The 20,859-nt window shown below is 44.3% G+C and overlaps 1 protein-coding gene across 1 annotated transcript in view; it reads right to left on the reverse strand.

Moving 5' to 3' along the window:
- PPARGC1B (PPARG coactivator 1 beta) overlaps positions 1–20,859 on the reverse strand; it is a 121,968-nt gene that overhangs the window by 15,075 nt on the left and 86,034 nt on the right. The window contains exons 2-4 of the mRNA XM_054978820.1: positions 14,655–14,828; positions 5,258–5,470; positions 1,854–1,970 (exon numbers count right to left, since the gene is read on the reverse strand). Coding sequence (XP_054834795.1) covers positions 1,854–1,970; positions 5,258–5,470; positions 14,655–14,828 — 504 coding nt within the window. The remainder of the gene's footprint in view (positions 1–1,853; positions 1,971–5,257; positions 5,471–14,654; positions 14,829–20,859) is intronic.

Genomic DNA, 20,859 nt, shown 5'->3' on the forward strand with positions numbered 1-20,859 from the left:
TCTTGTGTGGATTTCAGAGGATTAGTTTAAATGACTGGACTGGTTCTGCAACTTTACATGCAGCTCTTTGCTCTGCCGAAGCCAATTCAATCAGCCGTTAGTAAGTTCCACTCTAATTTGGGTCAGGAACGAGAGTGGGAAAGACAAAGCAAAAGATCATGACAGCGTTTAAGTAAGAGAAGAGGCTGGCAAAAAAGGAAAGGCACAGGAGCACATCGAAGAAACACCACGTTGTCTTCCTGTTGTAAGAGTCCTGGCTGAAATATTATGGAATCCTCTACATGCATCCTCTAGTAGTCATGTGCATGTTGTATCCCACTGTTAACTCAGATATGGCCAGCTTCTGTAGTCCTAGCACATCACTCTCCAAACAATGGGCCAGATACTGACTAAGTATTCTACTCGTTCTTACCAATTCCTCCTGCTGCAGACCACTCATCTCCCAGAAATGCTGCTATTGGGGAGGGGGGGCAGGGGCACACTCAGGAACAACATGAGGGGCAAAGGGGCCAATTGGTGGAAATTTCCCTTCCCTCTAAATTTAGCCTGGATCCAACTCAATGGCTCAGAGCTAAAGTACACTCTGACCTTTTTTGGAGGGGTGGGAGGGAGGCCCAAACTCTACAGTGTAACTGGTGTCTATGATGTTGTGCTGGGTACACATTGCATACAACACCCTAAAGAGAACAGTAACAATGGAACATGGAATTTATCTTGCCTCAGATAACTTTCAGAAATAGTTTTCTTTCGCTTATGAACCAGACTGTAGACAAACTTTTCCTCATTTGATGGCTGGACGCAGTCCATGAATTGGCAATCTCAGCTCTAAAACTTCCAAGGATCTCTTCACTCTCCAGAGTTTCCTCTCTGTTTGACTGGGTAAGGAAGATCTTCTTTCCTTAGAAGATCTACCCCATTCTTCGGCCAGATTGGGAGTCTGCACCTTCTTCCCAAACCTCCTTGCCTGCTTTCCCAGTTCTCCTGCTGGCGTTGAGACTGCTCTCTGTGAGGACTCTGTCTCTCAACTCCTTCACACTGGATCTCTCTCCTAGGACTGCAAAATGACCATCCTCTTTCCAGACCAGGCTACCCAATCTGAAGCCTTGGAGTAGCCTGCCACTCAAAACTCTCTGATTCTGTGAGGGATTAACCCTTAACGGTCCTGCAAATGTGTGTACACAACCCTTCCACGCTTCTTTAAGACATGCAAACCATCACACCCCTCATCTTCACTATACATCACGGGGTTCAAACCCTCACCTTCTGGTGCAGATTAAGATAAGAAGTCTTGCAGCCATTCCTCACAAACAACCTCTAGTTTGAGCCAAGTTATCTCTTTAAATTGAAGAATCAATGCGTAGTGGAGCTAAAAGCTATTTAATAATATATAACTTGTGAATCACCCTCTATATTGTACGATGGAACTTTAAGTGATCTCATCTCCTGTTTATTCAACCTACAAAACATTTGTGGGGATGCAGATGGAAGCTCTATTGCTTGCTACGTGTAAGACATTTGGGCCGCACCATTCATATTTAAAATGGGAGATACGCTTCCACGAAAAATCTAGTTCTCTATTTCAGGAACTGCAGTCTGCTGTATTACTGGTGTGGTGGTTAGAGCGTCAGACTATGATCTGGGAAACCCAGATTCAAATCCCCACTCTGCCATGGAAGCTCACTCAAATAACTCTCAACTCTCAGCCTAACCGACCTGACAGGGTTGTTGTGAGGATAAAATGGAGAACAATGAAAGCTACTTTGCATCACCACTGGGGAGAAAGGCAGGGTATAAACGAAGTAAATTAATAAACAAACAATCTCTTAGGCTAGGAATGCAGAGGTGGACAATACCTTTGTACAGGGCCTCTGGGACCTGGATCTGGGCGCTCCTGGTCGCCACACAGTCCCCTCTTTCGGAACCTCAAAGTTTGTAGACACATTGGATGGAGAAAGAAGCAACTTTTTCAGCTGCAAAAGGAAGCAGTGAAAGAAGGAGTGGGAATTCTTGAATACATGAACAGCAACTTTTGGCTACATTCTCCCAATTTCCCCCCATACATTAAGCAGTTTGGCCAGTGGCCCAAGCTGAAAACCGCTATACCAAGAGTTACTTCATCGTACAGCACCATTTCCCCATCATCCTCCATGATGTGTGACATTCCCAACTCTGTGGGAAGGTTCCAACATATCCTGGGGTTGAAGGCTAGTGTGGAATTGTCAGAGCTAACTTCTCAGGCATGCTTCTCCTCCCCCCCGCCCCACCCCCAGCACATATTGGACACTTCCCAAGGAGACCCAGTTCCATGAAGCTTGCATTGCAAAGCCTTGCAAAAAACCTTGTTCGTGAGTACATGCTGTAAAGATCCTGCACGCCTGTTTATCACGATAAACTACCTGCAGGTTTCCTGCATGGATGTGCAATTAACAAGCACATGAAGAAACCCTGAAAGAATGCTCAAAATCCAGACTGATTTTTGCTTCTTTTCAGAGAGCTGTTTGGCTTCAGGTATCAGCAGTTATTTACTGCTTGTGAGACAATTGCTGTCAATACTTCATACCTATGTCTTCAAAACACTTTACAAGCCCTTTCCTGATATTCCTCCTAATATCTCTGGAGAATCATTCAGGGAGCCAGTATACATGGTGCCCTCTACTGCTTCCTGTCAGCAGTACAAGACCCATGTTGGCACTACAGATCCTGCCAGCGCAAAACCAGTCCTTTCTTTATATTGACAAATTGGGTTGCTCTTTGGTGATCACGCTGGGAGGTCAAACAGAGAAGCAGTTTAAGAATATGAGATAGTAAGGATCCCCTAAGTAGGCAGGGAAATATTGTTAGTAGAGAAGGAAGCAATGTCACATCACATCTCCAAACTCAAACCTCCAACCTGACAGGGACTGAGGGCAACACAAACCCACTGCCCTTAAAACACAGACAGCTGAGGACAGCACAGGAAACAAGAACCCAGCCAGCAAGAAAGTGGCATGCTGATTCTCCACTCCTAAGCATTGTTTCAGCTACAAAAGAGAATGTCCCCTCACTGCTTACATCAAGAGAAGACTGGGCTTGTTGGCTGTATTCCCCCCCCCCCCCAGGTACACAATGTCTGAACCTACTTCCCCCTTTCCAAAGGGTTATTTAAGCTGCCTTTTAGGGGTGTTGGTGGTGTACTGAGACTCTCTTCTCTGACTCCAATAATGCCTCCCCAACAACAAACACACAACTTGTGATTTTTTTGTCACATGTACCCACTTGTGTATATGAACTGGAAAGTAGACACTGGCTCCAGTAAAATAATCAATTGGATGCAACATTCTAACAAAGACTTGGATTAATTAGTTCATCTGCTTTCCAAGTGTTCTGAAGACATACTGGGTTCAAGCGCCAAGGTTTTAAGATGCTCTTTATCATGGATGCTACTTTAATCCCATCAACAATGCTGAGGGCAAAGCAATATAACTGAGATTATCTTAGAATATCTGGTATCACTACCCAAATGTTTCTGATTACATGGCTGGGATATTTCTGTTAAAAAAAGACATTCCACATTCTCACACTGAAGGCAACAAGGAATGAGTAACAAAATGCCAGATTTGGCTCCTGTGGGAATGTGCAGCAGTGGGCAGTCTTCAAAGGCACTTGGGAAACTCAAAAAGCTCTTTAAAATTAAGCTTACTCCAACAGTTCGTTCCCACGGTCAAGTGACTGATTTCTTCATCATAACATAGTGACATTTCAGTTTAGTGTTATTTGTATAGAATGCTTTGTGAATAAAAATGAAAAGTTGTTCCCTTCCCTGCAACGTATACATCCTATATATACACATATGGAATTGTGTGATATATATATTAAACACCCACGCACATGCACACTTCTATGTAAAGTGAAAATGCATACTTTTCACCACTAGATGCCACTATACACTTTTAGAAATCATGACATTTATCAATGATCAATAAGGTTTGAAGATGAAAGGCCAGGGGGCCCAGGGTTTATTAACCAACCTCCCCAGATCAGCACTCTACCTATTGAACAAGGGAGAGGAACTGCTCCATTGTATCAGACCTCGTAAGCTAAATCATGGCCAGGTAACAGAGGGCAGAAGAGCCTTATGGGAAAATGCCAGTTCTCTAGACTCCCCTTAAGCCATACTCTGCTCTTGGCTCGGCTTAAAAGTGTCGATGACTTTTCCTTCCATATCAGCAGTTAGGAGAACTTTAACAGAAGCCAAAGAGAACCAAGAATTAGGCAAGGCCCCACATTTCCTGAGCTGTGCATGGTCGCCACAAATGGGTCTTTGTATACTTAGCAGTTCTGCACAAGCCCAGAAAGAACAGGGTGTAGTGGGTGTAAGCATTCTATCCCTGGGGAGCTTTAGTTTTTTTTTTTTTTAAATCTGTCCCATGAAAGCATACAGGGCAACCAAAAGCTAATGGGATGACTGACTTAACAGTCAGTGTCTTTAGTGTTCAAAAAGCTTCACTTGCATATATATATATTGAGTTTGTAACAGAGGTGAGATGAAACAGCAACTACTCAAGCTCACAATACATTTTCTAGTGATCACAGGGCAGAGCCACAGTGCCTTGCAGGGCAGAATAAGTTACCAAAAATAAATGCAGACTTACTTGATGTGCATAATTTTTACAGTCACATTATCCAGATTTTCTGGACACAGAAGTTATTTATTTGGTTATTTAGAAAGCCTTTTGCCCTCCTTTGCACATGGAGACTCAAAGTAGTTTACATTAATATTAGGTTAAAAGTAGGTTACCATGATAGGAGAATTACTTTCATTTAAAAAAAATGCAGAATGTACTCAACTCTGCCCAAAAGAACTAGTGTTCAGGGAGATGTATGGACTGTGGTTGTGGCCATGCAAGTGAACAGCATCTTTGAAGACTAAATAGCACAGATGAGAAGGTTGGAGATGGGAAAGAAAATCCCAAGGAAAAGGCTCTGCTGTATAACAAAGCTCATTTGGAATGATTTACAGGTGTGGAACGTGAGTTAAGTTGGTTGCCCATTTCCCTCTCCACAACAATCACACTGTTCCCCATGAGGATGGCAATGGAGCAAAGCAATGGCGCGACACATGTATACGTATACAATTAACAGGCATATGCTTTTGTATTGTTATAATTGTAAGCCTATAATGAAAAAATTCAGACCTTTGCTTCCTATCATACCCATGCAGCCGGCTTATCAGAGGCGCATCCAAATCCACCTTAAACAGTAGGAAGTAGGTTCTTACTAGAGACAGCTCATCAACCTCTGGGGCCAGAGGAGGCCCCCTCGAGACAGGGGCAGCAGGTTTGGGAGAGGGGGTGGGTGACGTGCAGCCGCTGTTGGGCATGTCCCCCTCGTCCATATTTCTGAAGGCAGCCAGACCCATGTCATCTCCCTGGATGTCATCCAGTGTCTCGGTGAGAGCCGCCAGCAATGCTTCATTCTCGCTGTCTATAATCTGGTGGGAAGAATGAGAAGAGCATGAGAGAAAGAGAGAAACAGGGGTGGGAGACGCAACTAGATCTCTCCCAAAGAGAGCGCCTCCTGCAGGAGGGCAACTCAAATGCTATCACATTTGACAAACAGCATGCTGACTGAACAGCAAGGCTACTTACATAGCGGAAAGAAAACAAAGCCTTCCAAACATGACATACAAGGTGTATTTTAGATTTTGTAGCACAGTAACCTGTATTCCCATTTGGATTGTGAATTGCATATCAAAGGCATATATTTACCCTTCTCAAACAAATGCTGTCTACTTTGGTCTTTATCCATTTGTTCATAATCTAAATAAGGAGAACCTTTCCTTTCAACTAGAAATCTTATCTGTTCTTATTTTTCTACACTACATGTAACAGAGCACACAATCATATTACTTGGTTTTTATCTTAAAAGAGTGAGGACCCTTGTACAAGGGCAAAATATGAAAATCAGCAACACAACTATCTACAAATGTACATTCTTGGCTCCAAGACATAGTAGATGCCTGTGACATTCACACAACCATGTACCACCCAACACCCAGAAATGCAAAGTATGTGTTAACTACAGCAAGAAGAACCCCATATTCTGCCCTGCCACAAATGCATGCTTTGGTGAATGGCTTACATTATTACGAGAATTGTAATTATGTTCTTAGTGCAAACCTGAATGTGCTACATGCGGGTGTTACCATTCAGTGCTTCTGCAAAGGCTGCATCTTTATGGTGCGGAACACTCCTTCTCTGAGCAAGTGACCAACGACGGTCTCACTCAGTTCCAGGTAGGTCATAACCTTTGAAGAAGGGGGTGCCAATTGCTACCCCTGTGTGCTGATGATAGAAATATGCACCTGCACCTAAAAAGCCTAACCAGGACCAGAAAAACTGGGGGAATATGAACAAGAGGCATATATATATATATTTATTTCCTGAAATTCCCTCACACCGTTTGCTTTCACTTTTTGTTCATACTCACACACACACTCTCTCTCTGGTCTCAGCTGGGAAGTTTGAATACCTTACACAAAATGTTTTGAAAGGCTTCAACAGATTTGTTGAAAATCAGAGATCTGATTTTCAAGGGGGACTTTATTTATGCATGAACTGCAGTCTGCATCTTTACATAGGTATATTTCTATTTCAGAAATAGGGCCCATATTGGAAGGAGTTTACTGCCTGGCTTGACAATAACGTTTGATGCACAGTGTCTTGAAAAAAATACACATCACAATCTTAAAATAGCAGTAGTCCACGCAGAGTCCCAGACTTCTCTACATATTTTCCATCCTTTCTGTTTCTGGCCTATTTTGGACATGCTTTAACCAAGAAGGATGACTGAAGCAGATGGCAGACTTTGCTACGGCTGTAAGCTTCACAGCACACTCCTAAGACCAGTCTGGAAATGGCTTGAGATGACCACTGTCTCTGGCGTAACTCAGAGTTATGTTGCCATACTGCTGTGCTGACGCTGTGCCTGTGCAGCCGCACTGGTACAGGGGACAGAAATGAGCACTCCTGGAGGGTGTGCTGGGGTAGAAGCAGAGCTTAGGTGGCCTCCTAAGCCCCCTAAGCCCACATCCCACCTGAACACCAGTCTTAACATTATGCCAGTGCTTGGTCTAAACTCTACAGTGAACCAAATGACAGTGAAAAATGACATCCCCGTGCTTTTCTCCCATCAGGTTTACACAGTCATGGTACAGTTTAGGATACCAACCAAGTCAGTGATAGCTTTTCTAAGCATTATGTAAACCCCAGATGGGACACCCGTATCTCAGATGATAGGGCATACAGTATGGAACCACATCTCTCTGGCCTCACATCATACACACTTAGAAAGCACATGGGCAGACCATTTGGTGAGGGGATGATATCGGGGGTTGAGAGTTGGGATTTACAGGGTAGATCAATCAAGTAAAACCTTTTGATCTCAGACTAAATTTTGCCCCTCAGTTAATTGACAGGTCTGAAACTGAAAGACATTCCTTTTTACAGGCTGCACAGATGTTACAACTCCCTCTTATCTGTGCTCAATTTTATGAAAAAGGCACACATTTTATAAAGGCCTTTCTTTCCAGTTTGCACACCTAGCAGATATTTTGCATTTTGTTTGAAAACTATTATGGTCTGGTAATTTAAAAACACAAGCAACTGAAGATGACAGTGGTCCGCTAGAAACAACAGGTAGAATTCAGCCAACGTGAAACACTTTCAAAGTTCACTGATTTAAGTGAGGGAGTTCTGCACATGTTTAAATTTCTCCTGCTGAAATCAAGGGGTTGTATGAATACTTAGTCAGGATTGTGCCCTCTTTTTGGCTTGGATTTTCTCCAGACATGCGACAGGTTGTGGTGGGGTGGGTGGGGCGTAATCAGTTACAGGTTCAGACAAGGAGTTTCCCATACAGTGCAGGATCTTAAAGCTGCCTGGAACCCAATAATAATGGAACCCAACTCCCTGCCTTATGGTAAATCTTCCATGCACTAGCCCACACCATACAATAACCCATTCTATGCGATGAGTCCCTGCCATCCAGATTAGCAATGAGGTGGAACCAGCAAGGTGCCTGCATAAGATACAGTTTTGCAAAACATTTTAAATGACTCAAGCATGATAGGCTGTCACATGATACTACTAGAAGATATTGGAAATCACTCATAATTGCTAGGAAACCAGGCCGACAGTGCCTCATAAATTCTGAATGTTAGCTTTCTGGCACAAAAAAGTAGACAGGGCCATGGAGTCTTGCATCCCACTTCTACTAATATATTCCAATCAACCTATGCATTTCAGCTCCTTAAATTGTAGAGTTTCAGGTACACATGGTGTACACTGAAATCATTGCTGGAAATCAGAAGAATGCTGTTTACAGAGAAATGATTAGGGAAGGGTAAGCTAATGGATTTTAACAATTGGCTGTCTTGAAGAGCTAAGACTTTGCTGCTCTTCTCAATTCACTGGACTGACTGAACATGCAGCTATTTCATGTTCCTTCAGTTCCAAGCTGCTAAGTTAACCCTCTTGATATCTTTAATTGTACAGAAATCAGATGAGGTTGACCCAAATGCTAACTGAACTGCAGTTCAGTTTGGGCCCTGCAATTTGGGCCCTGGTAAATCATTTTAATATTAAGATTTGCTCTTGCAATTCTTACAATGTAATGGAGCACTGCACTTCTTCTATAGTCCACCTTTCTTACTGAGATTCGAGGTGGATTACACAGTGTAAATCAATTCAATCAACAGCAGGGACATTCAATAAACACAGAGCTCAAACAGAGCACAAGCAATTCTAAACCTGACATATTAAGCAATGCAGAAACTAACCAGTAGAATCAAACTTACAGCAAGAGACAGTACATACTGGTATAGTCTATAGTCCCTATCCCTTTACCAGTGCATCTCATTGAAACCACTTTCTTAGAGAGCAGTCCTCCTATTTAAGTAAAAAACCCCTCTTGAATAATGTAGTTTTTCATAGCTTGCAGAAAGCTAGGAGAATGAGAGTTTTCATGACCTCTTCAGGTAGGCCATTCCATAAGGTGGGGGCTAACACAGGTAGTTTTCTAGCTTTCCCCTGGGGTGTTCATTTTTCATATCAGAGGCCATTTTGATGCAAGGTTGATTCCAAGAAAGCAAGCTCCCTTTCCTTGTGCATACTGATGAGTTATAGTCACATGAAGGACTGTATCATATGCTTGCCTGATCATTTGAATTGGGTCTCAGACACCTAAGGAGATGTTTGACTTTAAGGAGCAGAAGAATCCCCACTGAGTTTGAATGCTTCGTGTAGCCATCTTCATCTTGAGTGCTAAACCTCAACTATTCATGTCAGCTCTGTTAGCAGGAATAGTGACAGTATCCCGGAGGAAAGTACCAAGGGTGCAGAGTTGTCTGAGCAAGTTTATTTTCCTTCCGATACTGGCAAGGCACTTCTGCACACAGGACATCGGCAGGATCCATCTAATCAGACACTGCTCATTCCTAATGGACCGTTCTTTTACATTTCTGTTCTGTTTATCTTTTCCTCAGGAAGTTCAGTGGAAAATATGCATCCCGCAAGGGTGGCCTGTCAATCATTCTGGAACTTTTACAAGAATAGCATAAAGCTGGGATATGAAGGTCTACATGAATACAAAATATTAACTGGCAGGCATTAGTAAACCCAATTATTCTTACGGTAGAAAAACAAAGAAAACTTAGCACTTTTTTCTCTGCTTAATGATAATATACTGAACACTTTGTGTAAAAACAACAGGAAGATAGCTTTCTTTTTGTTTCTCAGTCACACATTCACCTATGTCACAGATTTGCCTAGATGTAAAAGCCTCATTCCATATTGTTTTGCTTAATTGATGTTTCCCTTCTCAATTATTTCTGTGAGACATTTCACAATGCCTCTGCAAGGCTCCCCTTCTGCCTTTCTCTTCACTGAGTGGAGATACTGATGCACATTTTATATCCATCATGTATACCCGTCCATCATCTTTTTATGATCATGTACTGCTGCTGTGTTCCTTCTGTCAATTTCAGTGGTGTTGGACATCCAGGCAAACACAAGCAGAGGCACATCATAAAGTCTACCCTTCCGCAACAGGACATGGCATATGCTTGTCTGTGCATACTTTTCTTGATTAAATGTTACTTCTGGCATAGCACACTTTGGCTGCATCTATTCTGTGTCTAGAGCACCATGAATGTCTCCTCCTATTAATAATCTTGGGTACTGAATAACAGGTTCTGCCTTTTGTTCAAGGACGGTGTGTGTGTGTACTTTGTGGTGAGTGTGGATTGATGGCCAAATTGCCCATTTGGAACTGGCTGGTGAACAGCATTAAAAAAAGAGCAGCACATGCTCTTTCTTTCACATTTTTTTCTCATACACATGGAGATTTGGTTGACACATGCATGTCAATCATTTGTTGCCTGCAACCTCAAATGATGACTTGCATCACAGACAGGACAGCACAGAGAGAATATTTATATTGCTTTACATTGCCTCAGGTGCTTTTCAAAGGAGTCAGTCCACACATTCAGCTGCCAATGTTTAGGTGTATACTAATCAAAGGTGCCCACACATGTGTGAATCATGCCTAAGAGAGGTAGACACATACATACATGCCCTGTCTCATTTGGACACTAGCTCACAAACGTTTCATTCTCCACCACCTCCAAAGAAATAGCAGCACTCAGGATCTGGCGGGGGGGCTGGCCGAGTCTTTTCCCAAAGTTGTCAGCTGCTTCAGGTAGCACAAAAGAGGATTCTTTGTTCTCTTACTAGCTCATCTTCTGGCTGGAAGATGAACAGCACTGCAGCTTGCTTGGTCCCCCGGCTGTAATTACACCCAGTGGTAGCTAGAGGGGCTCCAATTATTACAATTCTCTACTGCAACACCCTCCTGAGTCAGGCCCTCAGAGAGAGAATGAACAGAGGCTGCCTCCTGTTGGACACTGGAACCCTGTAACTGTTCTTGCTGGAGTACCACATTAGGCTGAAAGAACTGTGAGGCTGTTCAGTAAGGTTCCTGTTTCTTTCTGCTTATCTACCTACCAACCTACCTAAGTGCATTTTATCCCATCCTGCCTCCAAATACTTCATGGTTCTCTCTTCCCCATTTTAATCCTCACAGCAGCCCTCTGGGATAGGTTAAACTGAGAGAGGGCAACAGGCCCAACAGCAAGCCTCAGGGCAGAGTGGTGATTTGGATTCAGGCCCCCCAGATCCTAGTCTGACACCCTGGCTGCTATACCACACAGGACATTCCCACCTTTATAAATGAATACGTCTATGAAAGAAGCAGAAGCTCACTACGGGCAGAGCCCAGGTAAACCCTTGGGCTGCATCTAGTATTGCATCAGATACACGAAGTAAAGTTGGTGGCTATGTAATACACCAGACACTCAATGTTGCAGTGGTTCAAAACATGTCCTGATTATGGGAACACTACCTGCGACACAACACCACACCACAATGGGAGACAATTTACTCTGGGAGGACATTCAAGGGTGGCGCAGAAACGTGTGGGGGTGTGCCGAGGGACTCCTGTGCCCGTAAGCAAACTGTGCGGCTTTCCTCCTCCCCTCTCCATCATCCACCTGCAGTGCATCTCAGCTCGGTGATTTGTATAATAGGACCACGTATATTTAGAGAGCACAAGCAGCGCACTGAGAGGGAGCCTCAGCTATAAATATCCGTGTGCAGAGAGATGTAGAGGTGACGCTGAAGCTGGAGCGTCTGATAAAAGGAGAAGCTTTCTGCGCACTGGAAATTAACATTCCTGGGCCACGTCACTTTGTGCTGCTTCCTAGGAGCCTCTCAGAAACCGCAGCATCCCCCCTACACCCCTCCTTTAGTGCCTCCCACCCACCACAGAACAATCCATCAGGTTTCAAAATCAAGCTGGATACACGAAGCGGTATCCTGTAATTTCCTTTTAATAATACATCACAGCAGGATTGGCTCGGCAGCCCTCTCCCACTCTTCCACCTCCTCATTAGCTTTACTACACTTGCTTCATTTAGAAACCACGCGTAAATTAATGGAGCACTAATCATCTGCAGAAGAGCTATTAATAGCCTGGACCCCCCTTCCCAGTTTTCCCCTGCCTCCCTGTCCTGGTTCAGAAAGAGAAAAGAAATGAGCCCCTGCAATGAGGAATTAAGAGGCTAGCCCAGCCAGTACACAAAATATCCCAGGACTGCGTATGGATCTTAAGGAGGGAAGTGAACATGTAGGTTCGATTTGAAAATCCCAGTTTCTATCACAGGTGCTCCCCACCTGGGACAAAACTGCTGTCATCTTCATTTGCCCCCAGTCACACTAACAAAATTCAATAGAATTATTGTTATTATTATTAAAGCTGATGTCTGTTTTTGTGTCACTTGCATAGATGCCAGAATATAGGGTTAAAAATGCTGTAAAAGAAATGAGTGTTTGGGGCATACCGACCACAAAATGGGTGAAGAGGAAAGGCTCACAATGACACCATACAAAGCCAAAAATAAACAAAAAGCTGACTATTCAGACATCCCTAGTCTTAAGTGATAAAGAGCTCTAGTGGGAATAGGTTGTCTTGAAGAAACACAAAAAAGGATTATTGTCCTGCTCTCTGTATGTATGAGAGAAAAAGCAAAATGTTTGTGCAGATTCCTAAACTAGCCAAGCTTCTTCCCCTTGAAATTATGCCATGTTACAATCTTATTTCATGTCTCAATGGTAGAGTGAATGCTTTGCAGGCCAATATTCTCTGATTCACAGTTCACAGCACCTCCAATTGAAAGGTAATACAACAGGTAAAAATCCTGCTTGAAACCTTGGGAACTGCCACTAGCAGGGCTGGCGCCAGGGTTTCTGGCGCCTGAGGCCAGGGGCAGCTTCAGATCTGCTGCCGCCCCCATGTGCACGCGCATCCAGACTGTGTGATGACATCACTGCATGTGACGTCATCACGCAGCATGCCACTGCGAGCCAGCCCCTTTGGTGTGGCGGGTGGCTGGGACAGCGCGCAGGTGGCCTCCCAGCCCTCTCAGACTGCGCGCGGGTGGCCTCCCAGCCCTCTCAGACTGCCCACTCAGACTGCGCCATGCTGTCGTCGCTGGCGCACACTCCCAACCAGGCGCAGTGGGTTGCTGGGGAGCCGTGCATGCATCCTCCCAGTCCTCCCGCTCCATTGCTCCGCGCACTGCCCCAGACGCTGCTGTGCCCGGCCAGGGGTGCGGGTTAGCGGCAGTGGCATGGGGTGGGAGGGCTAGGAGGCTGCAGCAGCTTCGGGCCAGGCATGGCAGGTGGCCAGGGCAGTGCGCGGGCAGCTTCCCATCCCTCCTGCTCAGCTCCCAGTGCTGCCGCCGCCAGCTCCATAGCACGCGCCCCCCGCCCCTGGTGCCCCCTCCAGCGCCTCAGCACTTGAGGCGGCTGTTGGACCTGCCTCAATGGATGCGCTGGCCCTGGCCACTAGTTCCAATAGTACTAGACAATACTAACCTACATTGGCCAATAACGTCACTAAATATAAGGCAGCATATTATGCACATGTACAGGTTAGAAAACAGAAAGCTTGCAAGCAAATCCAGATATAGTCTGAAATAAAGTTTACTGAAGCTAGAGGGTCATCCAATATTGCTGCCTTAAATAATAGCCCCAGGGCTTGTTCTTTCACTTTTTCTTTGACAAACTAAGGGCAGATGCTAAAATTAATGTTTTTCCTCTACAGAAAATACATTGTAAAAGCATAGCTCTAAAGGACCTACAAGCAGGAGTATAGCTTTTCCCTCTTCTGACTTATGGATCATTCTGCCGCAATCCATCTGAGTTTTCGAAAGACAGACTCTCTCCACAAGAGTTAACAGTTCAGAGTGCTACTGCTCTGGACAACCACACGAAGCTCTGCCTTGTCAGCAGCCACCTCGGTGCCTTCGAACAGGGTCATTAACAGAGCTATCCTAAGCAGTGGACCTAGAAGGGTTGGTGTAACTCTGCTTACAACTGCACTCAAGCTGATTAATAAGTGAACCAAGATGTGCTATTTTTTTAATGTAGCTAGCAAAACTAATGTGAATTAAAAGAAAAACAAAACACAAGTCAGTAACAGAAATTTCTTGTGCCTCACTGTCTGGCAGTTTGATAAAGCAGTGGGAGAAGGGAGTACATAAACTAAGGGACAATGTGACAGGGATGTCTTCCAACCATCATCTTACCACTGAAGAGGAAAAGTCTGAAAAGACCCCTTTTTATCTTTGCATAAGAACTGCAGTCCTTGTCTCTTTAGACAGGCATCTAGATCATACCATTTTATTATAGTTGTTTTATTTCAAATCGTTAATTGAAATGGAAATTTGTATGGTATATTGTTCTGTATTGACCAATTTCACTGATTTGTGTAAACCACCTTGAGCATTCAGAAATGTTGTGTATACTTTTAAAAATAAATAATCAATCATATTCCTGTTATGCAACTGCAGCGACATCAGTGACATTTGCCTACAAGACATCCCTCTCCCCCTGAGAAACGTGTTTCTTCTCTACAATGGGCTAGCCACTAGCATAAAAATCGCACTATTGTCCAAGATTGTGCAGGAGTTGAGGGGAAATTAGAAACCTGTGAATGAATGCTGTGCCCCAGATTAAACTCCTCACACTAACAGGGCATCCCATGGTGCAGAGTACCTGAAAAAGCTCAGAGTCATCCGTGCTGTACTGGCTAGACTCTGTTTCGGAGCGCTCGCAACACCACTGTAGCTCACTGAAGCAACTGGCTGAGTCAAAGTCACTGGCATCCAACTGGGACAAATCAATCTCAGGGAAATCAGAGTAAAGGTGCTCCTCACCAGATACTTCATACTGTAGAGAGAAAAAGAAAGGAGGTGGTGAGCCTGGCAATTTCCTCTGCCTGCCTGCATATCCATGGGCAGATGAATGAGGCCCAGCAACACACATACGGCTTTCACAAGATGCACCATCAGATGTTTTTGTGTTTACCCAACAGACAGTCACACTGGCACGCAGCCAGGAGCCAAAAGCCAAACCTTTCTAAAACAAAATGGATTCCACACAACTTCAGGCAAGTCCTGTACCTGTATTCATGTTCCAAAATGCAGTGTTTCTACATGGCTCTCTGTGGCGTGGCAAATGCAACTGACAGCATAGCATAATGAGGTTTGTATTCTGAAGGGAACAGACATTATATGCCTCCAGAGCAAGCATTACCAAACCACATGACTGTAATTAAACATTTTGGGACGAGTCAGTTTGTAACTCCCTGGGCCAGAGGCAGAAGATGGGTTGTTCATCATAAACATGATGTCACCCCCAGTGGAGACACAGCTAATGGCTGGGATATCTGAGGTTAAGATACTCCAATCTGGGGGAAAGCAACAATTCTTCAGTTATGAATATACTGATATGAATGTATTTTCCTACTTTTCCGGTCCTTATAATGCCCCAGATAAATGATATGACATGATCAAAAAGTCTAGCTACATCAGCTAAAATAACATACATCCCCATGCAAAGGTTGAGAAAAGATAAATTAATTTCTGCAAATTGGAGAGGGGTTAACTTCAACTTTTTGGTTTTCTTCTGGGTCCTTATTTATTCTGCCCCCTGCCAAATGCTGAAAAAAATCTACTGAAGAGTGGAAATGTTCTGAAATATTTCTCATCCCTCCAAAATTTAAATTTTAGAGTTTCAGATAGCACCCCCCACCGACAACAATTACCTACCACTAAATAACAGAACCCAAGCTTATCTGAAAAAGTATTAGAATTTAGGAGTACCTTCCACCTCACAAGAAAGAAGTACTTAATTTTATTATTGTTGTATTCTTTGAACATGTGCATAAATGTCTTAAAGAGATTGAGCACAAAAAACACTTTCCACAAAATAATCTTTTCCAGTAACTTTTATTTATTTATGTATTTATTTTACAAAATTTATACTCTGCCTTTCTGCTTTCATCAGGGCCATCAAGGCAGCTAACAAATTAAAACATACATAATAGAATCACATCTTAAAAATCATTAGAAGCATTAAAAGCCACATCATTAAAACAATTAAAATGAGAGTTGAAATACATGAAAAACATAAAAACAACAATTAAACAGAAAGAAGAGAATGAGGGAAAGAAAAAAATCTTCATCCATTGGCAGAAGACAGCAACAGAAGGGCACAGATTAATCTCCCTGAGGAAAGAGTTCCAGAGGGCCACTACCAAGAATGTCCTTTCCTGCACTGCCTCTCACCTAATCTTAGAAGGAGGGGGCACCTGATGAAGGGCCTCCATCAGGCTTGCTATTCCCCTGCTCGAGGCTTACCTGGCCAGCAGGGGAGAGTACGGGGGGGGAGGGGAAGCACATACATGCGCTCCCCATCTGCAGAAAAATCCTGGTGTGGGCTGAGTGAAAACCACCCCTTTGGAGGCAGTCGTTTTCCATTGGGACGAAGGAAGGAGCCACGGCATGTGCATGCTGAAAGTAAAAACTGCCTTCAAAAGGGTGTTTTTCATTCAGTATGCACTGAGATTCTGCAGAGGGGGAGAGCAGGTGTTTGCATGTGCTGTGTGTGTGCACAGGAGGCAAGTGCCCCACTGTCCCCAACTCCCCTGCAAACCTCCCCCCCTCCCGGGCCTCCTGGCAACCCTAGCCTTCGAAGATGACCATAGTGCTTATTTATGTTCATAATGGAGTAGGTGATCCTTCAGGGATGTTGGTCTCAAACCATACACGGCTTGAAAGGTCAACAACACCAGCACCTTGAATTGTGCCCAGAAAAAGTTTGGCAGCCAGTATAGTTGGGCCAAGACTGGAGTGATATGATTCCTACATGCCATCCCAGTCAACATCCTTGCAGCAGCACTCTGCACCAACTGAAGTTTTCAAACACTTTTCGAGGGCAGCCCCATGCACAGCGCACTGCAGTAATCTAATCTAGATGTAACCAGAGCATGCACCTCAGAGCCAAGCTACAAGTGACGTCTGACACAAGTTGGACACTTGTCAGCTTCCCTCAAGTTTTGATGGGAAATGTAGGCATCATGGTCTTGCAGCTGTAATGGAGAGCTAAGCTGTAAAACCAGGATGCCTACATTTCCCATCAAAACTTGAGGGAAGCTGACAAGTGTCCAACCTGTGTAAGGCATCACTTGTAGCTTGGCTCTCAGTGGCCAGATCTATTCTGCCTGGGAAAGGCTGCAGCTGGCTGACTAGTCAAAGCTGGCAAGAGACATTCCTGGCCACAACTGCCACTAGCTTTTCCAGCAGTATCCTGGGTCCAAGAGCACCCCCAGACTAAGGACCTGTTCCTTCAAGGCAAGTGCAACCCCAGAACCCCAGAAGGGGTGGCACTTTAAATAACTATGCAGTAATTCGATTGGAGATTGATGCTGCCGTCTTAGACAGCTTTCATAAGAAACTTTTAAAAAATTCTTGTACATGTCATAATATGCAGACAGCCAGTTTGGTGTAGTGGTTAAGAGTGCAGGACTCTAATCTAGAGAGCCGGGTTTGATTCCCCACTCCTCCACTTGAAGCCAGTTGGGTGACCTTGGGTCAGTCACAGCTCTCCAGAGCTCTCTCAGCCCCACCCACCTCACAGGGTAATATTGTTGTGGGGGTAATAATGACATACTTTGTAAATTACTCTGAGTAGGTGTTAAGTCATCCTGAAGGGCGGTATATAAATCAAATGTCATCAAATGTCAGATTCAAATATTAAAATTCTGCACTCTTAGTATTGCCACTTCCACTGCTTTCCAGGGACAGAGAGGCCAAGTCACCTGCTTGGCAGCCCAGATGCTTCGTTTCCACATAGCAAAAAGGAGACTGATAATATGCACTGTTAGTTTGCTGTGCATAAGGACAGGAAAACACCCACCAACCAAATTACTCAAATGAAATGGCTACATTTCCTGGGACAGTCTAAATGAAGAATGGCTATTTCCTGCATTATATACTGCGTTAAACCTGCAAGTTGTCTTTTTCATCTTTAAAACAGAGGTAATGTCCGCTCCTAGTATCACTTGGGAAAGCTCCACTGGCCTCCAGAAGTGGCCCCAGATGGTAATGTTGATGATTTCTTCAGGTAAGGATAAATGTCAAGGGGGGGGGGGGGGAGGACGGACCATATATAAGCAGAGCAGGTGAATGTGGCCTTAAGAAATACTTAAGCTACTCCAGCCTTTGGTGAGATAATGCAGACACTGAGGCCTTATCCTACCACCCTGCCAGCCAGCATTTGCGAAAGCAGGGAAGAGGCTTATAGAGCACACCAGACAATCACAAAACAGGTAAGGAGAATATGGAGATGGCATTTTTGTACCAGCTGACGTGTCAACTTCTCCCTCACTCCCATCTTTGGTCTTTCTTTCCCTTTTTCTTCTCCACTCCACCCATCGCCTAAACTTTTCTCTGTGACACTCAAGACATCAAAGAGCAGACTTCCCAGCTTCAATATTTCCTCACAGCCAGTGACAGTCTCTGCTTATAGAAACAGTTTCTCCAGACACCAATTCAATAAGGACTCTAACAATCCATTGTATTCTTCCCCTGCTCCTCAAATCCAGCCAAAACGCGAGTATAATAGAGCAGAATCAATGGCGGGCGCATGTAAGGCAATCTAAGCTCTAAGAACTGAGCTAAAAATATCCAGTCAATCACACAGAGCAGCTGAGACCCAGCCCCATTTCCACCACATTCGCAAGGCATACGCAATTGCATTAAACTCCAACACGGACGGCAAGAATGAGTGACCGCGAAGGACACAGTAATGCTGCACTGCACCATTACAGCTAAGCCTACTAAAGGTCATAAGCATGCTGGAGACGCTGCTTTCCAAGGTCCAGAATGAATGGAAAGTGGGGAGGGGAGAGCTGTTTAACACGAAGATGAGGCCTGCTCAGACAAGGACTTAAGCAAAATGGTGCCATCTGGCACTGCTGGTATTTTCACCTTACAGGGCAGACAGAAACCCTTATCTGTCATGCACGCTTTCCCGAGCTTCATTATTTCATTGATGTCCACAGCCTGTATTTGCTTGCATTATTCCTCATTTGTGTAGCTTGCCTCTCCTCAAAGGAGTACACAGCAAGTTGTTGTCCCTTGTCGTCCACACAGCTGTTCTATGAGGCATGTTATGAGAACTTGTCCAAGGCCCCAAATGAACTACACAGCAGAGTGGGCTACGAACCCAGATCTTTCCAATCCTAGTCTACCCACTATATTCCCACTTGACAGTCTTGAATATGGAGACTCCCCTAGGTCTCCACAAACAGGAAATGCCTTCTAGATACCAGACCCCCGTTCTGTCTCCAAATTTCAGCCTCCAAGCTGGAAACTTCTTGTTGGCACCACTACCAAAGTCTTTAGTGGATTCAGCAGGAGCAGGTCTACCCCTCAGTCCTTCCTTTTTGAAACAACAACCCCCTTCCAGGCAAGCCATAGTTGATGAAAAGCCTTTGTCCTCATAATAACCAGGACTAGTATTCAAAACAGCAGCCAAGAAATGAAAATTCATAAAGCCCTTTTATGTTAAGACTTGCTGAACTGTGGGAGCTTCCTAACAATGGGGAGAGCAAATTTATTTACTTTGCATTTAGCTCTCAGATCACAAGATCAACTGAGCATTTGAGAAGCCATAATGAGAGAATAACATCCCGGGCACTGCTTTGAAGTTTTCCAAATAATCTCTCTAGGACTCAACAACCAATTTTCATAAGAAGTTACAAAAATGAAAGCCTCCCCCCCTGCATTCTCTTTACTAGCTGGGATAATCTCAGATTATAAGGCCTGGTTCCCACAGGAATGGGACTTTGTGTGCTATCAATGTTTTCTAATTTAGTTTAGGGCACACAGTGTACCATAACAGTAAAGAAGGTCCCACCTCCCCTTTTGCATGAATGGCACCGGGGAAGGTAAGGAAAGGGGGGCAACAAATTTCAAAATGGAGAGTTCTAGAGAAAGGGCCAGTCTTAAGAAGGAGACTCAGATATATGGCTGCTTAGGAAAACCTCTAATTTAACACTGAAAGAAAGGTGCCAGTTGAGCTCCAAAAAGATTGGCCAGGCATAAATGAAGATCCCCTTGTACCACATCATAACCTGACAGAAACAGCCGTGGCACCTGAATGCCATTTCTTCATAGCTTGGAACAGGGGACTGACTCATTCTGTTGCTTTTCTATGCACATCTCTCCATGCAACACATTTCTACTGAGGAAAATACAGTTAAGAATCAGCGCAGGCCCTAAATTATTGCTGTTCCAATGTTGGGTTGAAGGGGAAGCAAGTAAGATTTGTTTCAACTCTCAGTGCAACACAAGCACGTGGACAAAAATCTCTCTGGGGGATTTGTTTGAGATGCCCAACTGATGGACTCACACCTTGAAGCTGCCCCTTCATCTAACTTACTCCCTGGTCTGCACACCTTGATCGAAAGTAGGCCTATTTTCCACTTGGTTTATTTTTTTTCTTGGATATTGGTTGTGTGACATTGCATAGCACAAGTCTAATTGAGTAAATTGTGAAAAAGACTCCACCCCAAGGGAAAAAACCTCAGTCCACACATCCTGACAGACATCCCAACTCCATCAGAGTACACTGCAATTCACAATAACATTTACAAAGTGAGGAGGGGGGGGGGGAGCATGCAGGGCAATTGACTTCATAATGTCAAGGACCAGAACACAGACTCCATCTCGTCAGGCAAAGAGACCGAAGACGCAGAGGAGGAGGAGGAGCTGGCCACCTAACACTACCACAGAAGGAGGCAATTAGGACACCTTCAGGATTCCCCTTTGAAGTGCAGGAGGAGCCCCAAGGGTCTGAATCCGCCTGCTCAACCCTGGGGAACTGCCTTGCCTTTGAACTCAAACTAAGACCC

Source organism: Eublepharis macularius, chromosome 4 (assembly GCF_028583425.1).
Source record: "Eublepharis macularius isolate TG4126 chromosome 4, MPM_Emac_v1.0, whole genome shotgun sequence".
Classification (NCBI taxonomy): Eukaryota; Metazoa; Chordata; class Lepidosauria; order Squamata; family Eublepharidae; genus Eublepharis; species Eublepharis macularius.